General features: G+C 58.1%; 1 protein-coding gene across 2 annotated transcripts; it reads right to left on the bottom strand.

Annotated features, from left to right (window-relative positions):
* Positions 1-6643: 6643 nt before the first annotated feature.
* IRX3 (iroquois homeobox 3) lies at positions 6644-10291 on the bottom strand. 2 transcript variants are annotated; one of them, XM_064519511.1, is made up of 4 exons: positions 9762-10283; positions 8223-9291; positions 7678-7744; positions 6644-6993 (listed from the first exon to the last, which is right to left on the bottom strand). In XM_064519511.1, the coding sequence occupies exons 1-4, from the start codon at positions 9972-9974 to the stop codon at positions 6939-6941; spliced, it is 1404 nt and encodes a 467-aa protein (XP_064375581.1). In that variant the 5' UTR covers positions 9975-10283; the 3' UTR covers positions 6644-6938. The 2 variants fall into 2 exon arrangements, with proteins under 2 accessions (XP_064375581.1, XP_064375582.1); XM_064519512.1 differs by lacking the exon at positions 7678-7744 and having other exon boundaries at positions 9762-10291.

The following is a 10291-nucleotide window of genomic DNA, read 5'->3' as shown; positions in this document are numbered from 1 at the left end:
GCGCCGGGAATCAGGACAGCTCTGCGAGGTTTTCCGTGCCGCCGCCGCCGCCCCACGTCGGCAGCCCCCGGTTCCCCCTCCGAGGATGCGTGCTCCTGCTCGGGGCTGGGGCATGTCGCTGGGCTGTTTTGTATGGGGATAAGCACTTTGTGGGGCGTCACTTGGATCCGCGTCCTATCTGTTTGGCTGACCTCACGTGCAGCACGCACAGACGGATCGCGCAGCTGCTTTCCTCAAATTAGACATCCTCAGAAAAAGGGAAAAACCCCTCCACCACCGCGGATAGGATTTAACACTTGTGCTCAGCAGCACACGGTCTTCACAGAATACCGTTTGAGAAGAAGGCGGTTAAAGCGGGCTCGCTTGTCAGCCAGCTAGCCCTTGCTCTGCTGCTGCCGTTTCGGTCCGAACTTTGTAATTCCTCAGCGAGGAAGAAATGACCGCTGAATGTGAATCGTGGCCTTTTACAGCAAAGGCCCAATCTCCCGTCATTTGGCCCCTCTCTGACTTTTTTATTTTCTCCGTAAGAGGAGCTTTTGTGGGGAGGTTCGGGGCGGGCACGCGGGGCAGCCTCAGAGAGGGACTTAGGAGGGCGCACAAAGGGCGGCGGCGGCATCAAAGCCAGCCCGGCCGCACAACGGGGAGGACGTTTTCACGTCCCAGGGCCGGGGCGGGCAGCGCCTGAATGCTGGGTCCGCAGCACTGTCAGTAAACAATGAGCAGAGTGGGAACGGGGTGAAAACACAAGTCAAAATCTTTTTACTGAAGCCCCCTACACATTCATGGGGCATTTCTAGCCCTGCGTTTGAAAGCGCTTCCATTTACTTACTCGTCCGATTCTCCTATTTAACTGACTGACTGATGATGGCTCCATTTTGATATCCGAAGAAAAGGACGGGAATGCTCCCGAAGTGAATATATTAATTCATGAGATTTAATTGCACTTCATTGGCAGTAAAGAAAATAAGAGCGGTGCAGCGCTGTTCTTAAAGGGACACTGCCATTTTTAAAACCGCACTTAAGGATCGTATTTTAGAAGCGCCGGCTGCCCCCGTAGCACCAGTCCTGCCTCCGATTCTTGGAAGTACTGTGTTCTTTCAGTTCGCCACTTCCCTCCATTTAGTTCACTTTTTGCACAGCACAAAAAGGCCGGCGCGTTGCGTTGCCTCTGGCCAGCTCCTCCTTCGACTTCCTGCGCCCAGGCCCGAGGACTCCCGGTACGCTTCAAAGCAGCAGCCAGAAGAGTTTAGAAACCGGTGCGCTAACCGCGCTCCTTTGGCCGGTTCAGGCGATCTCCGTGGCTGCACAGGAGGCCAGGAGGCAGGCGTCAGCGCTGAGACTTGCTTTTTGTGGAATTTCTCTTCTGGAAGTATAGGAAACCATTTCTGTTAGTGTTAGGCTGTGATTTCATACGCTCAGCGAAACTTGTCCACCAAGCACAGGTTTCTGAGGTCGCCTTCCCTGCGAACCCCTCGCGGGCACCTCCGCCCGAGCACGCCGGCACTAGCGCTGCCGCCCCGCAGCCTCGCGAACGTCCATTTTCATTAAGTTATTTTGGAGCGGGGACGGGTGCGATCCCCTCGCACAGCTCACTGCGTGCTGCCCTTGGAAGCAAGTTGGACTGTAAGACAGCAAATGGATGTTTTGCTCCTTGTATCTAATTTCACATTACATCTATGTTTTTAGGCACTTAAATTTTACTGCTGAGGTCTCTTCAGTATTGCATAGTCCAGTGTGAATTACACTAATGATTATTGAGAAATTCAATAGAGTGACTCAGATTTGAGAGAGAGAGATGCATTTTCTTTTTGCTATTTTGCTTGAAAACAAGTATAATATTAATCTATTAAAAACCTGGGATTCGAGCATGCCTAGTAATTTTATTCTAATCTGGCTAGCTGGCCTACTGACATGCATTTTCACCACTGCTAAAAATAATGAGGAATCCAAGTGACACGCATTATGGCTAGGAGTGCCATCATATCCCTTGACCTAATTGAGCATGCCTATACACCTTAGAGTGTTTTGCATAACCAGCTTAGACAGCAGGAACATTTCCAACCAGATTGATTGACATATTTTATTTCTAACTTAAGCTTAATCATGACCGAGAATGATTCATTTATACCTTTCAAACTTTAGGAATTGACACGGGAGACAACCAAGCTGCAGACTCCAGCGTAAGCAATCGTGTAAAGGGAAAAATATATATTAATATAGTTTATTAACCTACTTAACCGCTGAAGTTGATATAATAAAACGGATTAATTAGGTGGTAGGAGAGCTACTTTATTTTATAAAATATATGTCAAACTAGATTTATGCAGGAAAGATTTTGTCCTGAATCGCTCCTCCACTAAACACCTCTATGAATAGTCACATACAGAGTCGGGGGAATGTACTGCAGTGTGCGTTTTGATTTTTTATAAACCAGGTGGCCAAGAACTCACCTCCTAGTAATAACCAAACTGACTCTCAAACCTAGAATCCTAGGCTTTTAAGGCATAAACTATCTTCAAATAAATATCAGAGGTTTCCGTGTGCTGTGCCTCAAATGGGAACAAAGCCTCATAGAATAGACTGTAATAAAAGTGGTATTTCCAGCATGTGTGTATGTGGCTGCTCTATGCTGAAAATGTCCTTTAGCACTTTTTAACCATATTCTCTAGTGTGCCAGCAAAGGGACTCCATCAGAGTATTTAACATTGCTGGGAGCAAAGGAATAAAGTGGAGTCACTGTTGATTATTACTCATTAGCCACAAGGACATCCACTTAACATGTGAATAAATGAATGACACCATGTCCTAATGGAAATGGCCTCAGTGTACCTTTAAGCAAAATGTTGTTTAATATCTTCCATTTGCTGAATAGTAAAGAGGCCTGTTGGACATGCATAGTTAGCAAGCAGCCATTGTTGCTTTGTTCCAATTTCAGCATTTAATAGAAAAAGATGTTGTCTTGACTGCAGCAAAGTGGCCTCAGAAACCTGGGTAGCAGCGCAGGCGCTTTCTCACTCTACAAATGCAGAATTTCCCTGGCATCGTAAAGGGTTAATATCCATAGAGCAAATGAATCCTTAGAAGGTACATGTTCTTCATTATTCGGCTTTACATTCAAACATATAAAACAAAGAACATCTGATATCTTTATTGGTTTTCTTAGATAAAATGCAAGCAAGCTATAAGCCTTAATTTTCTTATTACCATTTGTTAACAAGGAAGATAACGCTCTCAAAAGTACTTGATTAGGACTCACTTTGATTTGTATCTTGTTAAGATTTCCAGGGCATATATTTTTTGTATTATTACTTTGGTACACTGATAGTTCTGAGCAAAGTGATAGAAAGGGGTATTTTAAAAGTGTAAATATTAACCATACAGGTAAACCACGTAATCTGAACAGCATCCTGAATGCCGCCATGCTTAAGCATGCTGTGGGAAAGAAATCATACATGCGATATACTTTAGTATCTCGAAAGCTGGTAGGCTGATGTGAAGGAGCCCTTGTGCCCTCCAGCCCTTGCAGCAGTAACTTACACCATCCACAACTTTGTTTTTTAACAGTGTAGCTACCGAGAACAGTTGCAGGTATAATCTGAAAGATATTTATTACATGACATAACTAAACACTGACGATCAGAATTCATACCAGGATACGTCTTTGCTTACAGGGATAAAACAGCTTTAACTGTCCAAGTCAAATAAAAGCAAGACTGTTAGCTAACATGAGAGGTTTGGGGTTTTATTTTAATCCCTGTTCTGACTGTGGATCAGAACGTGATTCCTGACCGTGGAAACCTCGAGGGGGGAAACGGGGTTGCCGGATCCTCTCCGTACCGTTTTAGTTGCGTCTGCCAAACAGTTAACTGCGCTGGAGGCAGCTCCCCGGCCTTTCTGGGCTCACAGGCTTTCTGCCGGCGCGTCACCGGCCCGTGACAGGCACTTTGGCTGCTCTGAATGGGACGCGGTACGTGGCCGGCTGGAGCCCGAGCGCGGCGGCCGGCCGCCCCAGCCGAAGCCAGCGTGACCCCCGGGGCCTCTCTGCCTCCTCGCCTGCCTGCGGCCCGGCCCGCGGAGCCCGGGAGCGGGCGGGAGATGATTGCATCCATCAGTGTCAGGCCGGGGAGCTGTGATTTATGAATATGCATAATGAGCTCTCACCTCTGAGAAGGACTTGCTAGGAAGATAATTGATTAGACAGGAAAGGAGCAGCCAGCAGAGAGAGCGGGAGCGAGAGGCCTCACTGGGCTGTCTCGGGCAGGCCTGGCCCGGGCTCCGACACGGCTCTCAAGCGGGCAGAAGGAGTTCTAAAAAAATTAGAGTCGGAGTCTCACTGTTTTGCTGAAACACGCAAACCAAAACTGTTTCCTCGCAAAATCGATGGCAATTTTCCCCACGTCAGGGAAGCCGGGATGGCACAAACACCGCTTCCTCGCCCTGGGGAGACCGAGCCCTCCCTGCCCGCACCGAGGGGCGGCCTTCCCCTCCCGGACCCCGCCGCCGCGGCCGCCCCGGAGCAGCGGAGCAGCGGGGCCGGGCGCTGGAGGGCCGCGGAGCTCCGGGGCTGGGCTGGGAAGGCAAAGGAGGCTTTAATGGCGCTGGAAAGCTGGGGACGCAATTGTTTTCCCATTGCGGTCTCATTATTTTCCTCCATCCCCTTTAAGCATCTGTCTGGCCACTGTGTGAAAGTTTCTATGGAAAACGCACCAGGATGTCCAGAGGAAGGGGATGTGGAAATCTGCCTCTCGCTTTCTCTCCCCCCCTCCCATTTTACATGCCATTAATCTCCCCCCCCCAGCAAGATCTGGCTCAGGAAAAAGCAGGGATACAAAGTGCAGAAAGACTGGGTAAAATTTACATGAGAACAAGCAGTTTTCCAGCCACCCACCCACCGAGTGCCCCCTCCGCGTCTCAGGAGCCTGTCGCAGTGCAAGAGGGGGAACTATTCCTGGCAGAAAGACAGGCTTGCAGCGGCTGCAAAGACGAAAATGCCGTTTCCAGGGCTAGCTGTGCCCAGGGAAGACACATGCAGAAAGGAAGGGGACGGGGGCGTCGGGGGAAAGAAGCAGAGCCTGCAGAACTGCTGCTCGCTCTGCAGGTCCCTGCGGGCCTCGCTGGCGGGACCGGTGTCGGCTCACCGCAGCGTCACGAACAGCAGCGCGGGGAGCGGTGCGGGCGTGCGCGGTGCGAGGATGTCCCCGCGGTGCTGCCAGGCCTGCCAGCGAGAACACTAATCTGGAAATATTAAAATGCATATATAATACATCTGTATACACACGTACATATATATATAGTGTAAATATATAGTGTATATATAAATCTTATCACTTACAGACGCCTAGGATTTAAAATGTAGTTTATCGGCCTAGTGCAACCCGCTCCTATAAATAATACATTCCTATCACTATGACCTCAAAATGTCAATACTGCGCAGCCCTGCGCATTTGCATATCTTGTACTGTCTAAACTTGAAGCATGTCAGCTATGTGCTTCTGTTTGTACTTTAACTTCATTTTAACTCCTGCCTCCTAGAGCTGAACACCTTCTCCCCCCCCCCATAGGGTCTGTCACCAAACGCGCCAGCTATTTAATCACCACCTCCGTAATTATGCCATTTCCAGCACCATAGGGAGAGGAAGGGAGGGGGCAACCCCCCCCCCCCTCGGTGCAAAACAGACATGTTACGCGAGAGGCTGCGAGCAGGGGCCGGCGGGGCCGGGCCGCCCCGAGGAGGGGGCCGGGCTGCCCCGAGGTGGATCCCCCCCGCCCTCCCGGCGGCCCGGGCACTAATTGCCGATCGGGATTTGGGCTGCGGGGGGGGCGGGGGGAGCCCCGAGCCCGCGGCAGCCGGGGGGGGGGGTGAGGCGGCCCGGCGCCCCCGCGGCCTCTCGCCGCCCGGCCGGTGCTCGGCGCTGGGCCGAGGAAACGGAGCGAAAAGCTCCCGAGGCCGCGGTGCCCGGGCGCAGCCTGCGGCCCCGCAGCTCCTCGGGGCGAAAGGGAAACGGAGGAGCGGCCCGGCGGCACCTCCCGGCCCGGGCTCTGCGCTGGCCCGGGGCAGCCGGCACATGCCGGGGCCGGGGCAGGGCCGGGAGGGCACCGGGCGCGGCCCGTCGGGGCTGCAGCGCGCACCGGCCCGCCCGCCCGCCTCTGCCCGCCGCCGGCCTTTGCGCCGGGGTCGCTTTGCCGGGGTCGCTGGCCCTGCCGGAAGGTCCGCGGGGGCACCGCGGCTCGGGCTCCGCGCGGCCCCGCGGTGCCGCCCCGTCGGTGTTGCGGCTGCTGCGGGCGGGGGGTACCGGCGGCTCCGCAGCCCCTTTCCGCTCAATCCCCCCGCTCCGCGGCTCAGCGGGCCGCGTCGGGGCTGCTGCGGGCAGCGGCGCCCCCCCCCCGCCCCCCCCCCGCAGCCTCGCCCGGGAGCACCGCGCCGCGCAGCCCCTTCCGCGGGCCGGGCCGGGCCGGGCGCTGCGAGCCGGAGGCGCCGCGGGCTGCAGGGGGCGCTGCGGCTCCAGCCTTGAGCCGCGCCGCCCAGGAGCCGCTCCGCGCCCGGCCCCGCGCCCCGCGCCCCGCGCCCCGCTCCGCGCCCGCCGCCCCCGCGCGGAGAGCGGCCCCGGGGCCCGGCAATAACTCCAGGGGCGGCCGCAGGGAGTGTAGTCAAAGTGGCAACAGTTTATTTATTAGCCAAAAATATATACTTTCTTGTACAATTTGGTTCACACGTATGTACATTTTTTACTGTATGTACAAAAAAAAAAAAAAAAAAAAAAAGAAACACCTATTTCTCACTGGACTTCCAAAAAACCTCACAAACTCTGCTAATCCAGATGATAGTACAGAAGCGTTTTTTTCCTCCTTTTTAGTTTTAATATACGGACATGCTTACAAGTTGTAACTATACAGAGATTTTTTTTTACAGTCATTACAACAACAATAAAAAGAATTAACTATGATGATGACAACGCTGATAGAACCATAGCTGCATCAAGTTGGTTCTGGGGCCTGGAAAAAAATGACACAGAAGAAATATTTAATAGGATTTCTGGTCAGATTGGGCTGGCACAATGATTTTTAACTTTAGGTTGCACTGGTTTTGTTGTTGTTGTTGTTATTTTTTTAAATAGGTTTCTAAATATAAAAAAGCGTTTAAGAGTGTCTTATACCAAATTTATTTAGTTATTAGAAATATCACGGGCCCAATCCTTGTTTGTGCTCAGTCGAAAGTGTAACTGATTTCAAAGAATGCGATGCCAAACTAAAGGCAGGAAGGCGCAGTCTCTCGCGTTTTCTTAGCAGCTTTCCTTTTTTTAATTAGAGTTATTATTTTTCTATTGTTCACTCCATTTCCCCACTGGAAGGTTATTTATTTGATTTGTATCCAGGCCTACTCTCTGCCTGAACTGCCTACGGAACGAGGCCGGCAACGACCCTTTTTGGAGCTCTCCCCGCGCACCCTCACAGCAGCAAAGCAGACCCGCGCAGCAGCGAGCGCGCGGCTCCGCGGCCCGGGGGGGCTCGTCCCCAGCGTCCGCAAGAAGGAGCAGAGGGAAGCCAGGGCCGCCCATCGCGCACGCCGGGGCAGCAGCGGTGACCGCCCGGCGAAGGGAGCCGCACAAGCGGAGGAAGCAAGCTAACCATTTACAACTCTCTCTATAGCCTTAGGAGACTGAGGAAGCAATCTCTTACCGCCTCTGAACTGGCTGGAAAGCTGTCTTTATTAACTTTTTCTCTACTTCCAAGGCACTAGATCGATCTAAAAAGAGAAGAAAAAAGTGTTCCTTTATAGCCCCCGTTTTATTTTCTCCCCCATCCCTGAATTAAGCCACTGGAGTTAAGATCTCTTCTTACCGAGTTGCAAATACGACAAAAACGATTGTTTTACTGCAGAAATGACCGTAAAAAAAAAAAAAGAAAGAAAGAAAAAGGAGATGGAAAAGGAAAAGGACAAGAGCAGCTCTCGCGGCCGGGTCTGTCCCGCAAAGAGCTGCAGCGCCGGCGACTTTAGCAGCAACAACAACAGCAACAAAAATCCCCCTCGGAGGAAGGTAAGCTTCGGGCCGACCCGGCGGCAAAGCGCCGCCGCCCCGCGGCGAGGCCCCCCCGGCGGCTCCGGCCGCGCGAGCAGAGCGGCGGGGCGCCGCGGCCCGGCCCGGCCCGGCCCGTCCCGTCCCGTCCCGCGGGGGCTCCGCGCCGCCGCCCGCCCCGCCCCGCCCCGCGCCCTCAGCGGTCACCTGCTCCGGCGGGCTCCGCGCTCGGCGGCGGCTCCGCGGGCCGCGGGAAGGCGGCGGCGGCCCCCAGCCCCAGGAGGTGCGGCGAGCCGAGCAGCGCCAGCGGGTGCGCGGCGTGGTGGGGGGGCGCCGCGAAGGCGCGGCCGGTCCAGGGGGGGAACTTGCCCAGCGGGCAGGGGGGCACCAGTCTGTGCGGCGGCGGCGGCGGCGGCAGCGGCTGCGGGGCGGCCGCCGGGGGCGAGGCGCCGCCGGGCGACTTGCGGGGGTTGTCCGGGCTGGTGGCCGTCTCCGCCAGCGACCAGATCTTGGGCTTCGGCACGGAGCCGCCCAAGGTGCCGTCCGTCGGGGAGGAGGAGGCGGAGGACGAGGGCGAGAGGCGGTGCGGCGGCGGCGGCAGGGGCGGCTTGGGGGGCTCGGCGGCGGCCGGGGCGGCGGCGGGGAGCTCGCACTTGTGGTGGTGGTGGTGGTGGTGGTGGTGGTGGAGGTGGTGGTGGTGCAGGGGGTGCGGCTCCCCCTCCGCGGCCTTGAGGTAGCGCTCCTCGGAGCCGGGCAGGTCCTCGAAGCCCTCGGAGCCCTCCGAGTCCGTCTTGGAGTCGGAGTGCAGGAGGTCGGCGTCCTGCAGCTCGTCCTCCAGCTCGTCCTTGTTGCTCTCCATGTTCTCGGTGTCGATGTTCTCCAGGTCGATCTCCTCCTCGTCCTCCCTCTTGTCCTCTTCCCCCTCGTGGTCGCTCCCGTAGGAGTTGCCCTCCTCGTCAGTCCTGCTGCGCGGGGCCCAGGTCATCTTGTTCTCCTTCTTGAGGCGCCGGCGGGCGTTGGCGAACCAGGTGGAGACCTGGGTGAGGGTCATCTTGGTGATGATGGCCAGCATGATCTTCTCGCCCTTGGTGGGGTAGGGGTTCTTGCGGTGCTCGTTGAGCCAGGCCTTGAGCGTGCTGGTGCTCTCGCGGGTGGCGTTCTTGGGCCGCGACGGGTCGCCGAACTGGTACTGCCCGTAGGGGTAGAAGGCGGGGTGGTGGTGCGGGAAGGCGGCGTGCTGCACCCCGGGGCTCTCCTTCAGCTCGTACTGGGCGCCCTGCGGCGAGGGGAAGCGGAGCCGCGTCAGCGAGGCGCCGCGGGGGCCCGGCCCGGCCCGGCCCGCTCCGCTCCGCGGCCCTGTCGCGCCGGTACCGGACGGGGCGCGGAGCCGCCGGCCGCGCGGCGCCGCCGAAGCGCGGAGCTGGCGCGCCGCGAGGTCCCGGCCGGGGCGCGGGTGCGCACCGCGGCGCCGCTCGCCCTGCGCGCTCCCCCGCGCAGCGCCGGCTCTTCCGCGGCGGAGCGGGCGAAACCGCGCTCCTCTCCGCGCGGCCGCGGCGCTCGCCCTGCGCGTCCCGCGGCCCCGGGGCAGCGACGGAGCCCCGGCCCCCCGGCCCCGCGGCGGGACGCCGGCCTCCCCGCGGGACGCGCCGCCAGCCCGGCCGCGGCTCCCGCGGCCCCGCCGCTGCCGTCCCGCTCCCGGCGCCGCCGCCGCCGCCGCCGCGCCCCCCGCGCCCCGCGGGCCCTTACCAGCTGCGGGAAGATGGGCAGCTCGGCGCCGTAGGGCAGGAAGGCGCCGTAGCCCTGCGCGGCGGCGTAGGGCGCGCCGTACATGGAGGAGAGCACGCTGGAGAGGCTCCCGGACGGCGCGAGCTCGGCGCCGCCGCGGGCCCCGCCGCCGCCCGGCCGCTCGGGCGGGTACACGGGCCGCACGTACTGGTAGCCCAGCTGCGGGAACGACATGGCGGGCAGCGCCGCGCCCCGCGCCCCGCTCCCGGCGCGGCCCGGCCGCTCTCAGCGCCGCCCGCGGGCGCCGGCCGACATGGGGGCGGCCGCCGCCCCGCGCAGCGCCGCGCTGCCTCCGCGCCCGCCGCCGGCCGCGCCGCGCCGCGCTGCCTATCGATCTGCGCGGACGCGGTCGGGTCCTGCCCGCTTGCCCGGGATTACTGGGACCGGGGCCCTGATTGACACTGCCGGCCGCCGCAAGCCCCTCCTCTCCCTTTTAACGCCGCTCGCCGCCTCCCGCTCGCTCCGTGCCCGGCGCTCGCTCCCGCCGCGCT

Source organism: Dromaius novaehollandiae, chromosome 13 (genome assembly GCF_036370855.1).
Source record: "Dromaius novaehollandiae isolate bDroNov1 chromosome 13, bDroNov1.hap1, whole genome shotgun sequence".
Lineage (NCBI taxonomy): Eukaryota > Metazoa > Chordata > Aves > Casuariiformes > Dromaiidae > Dromaius > Dromaius novaehollandiae.
This window is presented reverse-complemented; position numbering and strand designations above follow the sequence as displayed.

What these genes read in the sequence shown, in the direction of transcription:
- IRX3 (XM_064519511.1), bottom strand. Translation starts at nt 9,974, where the DNA reads ATGTCGTTCCCGCAGCTGGGCTACCAGTACGTGCGGCCCGTGTACCCG. An exon ending in TGCCCATCTTCCCGCAGCTG is followed by an intron (nt 9,292 to 9,761) that starts GTAAGGGCCCGC and finishes CCCTCGCCGCAG; the next exon opens with GGCGCCCAGTACGAGCTGAA. An exon ending in TTCCAGCCAGTTCAGAGGCG is followed by an intron (nt 6,994 to 7,677) that starts GTAAGAGATTGC and finishes ATTTTTTTCCAG; the next exon opens with GCCCCAGAACCAACTTGATG.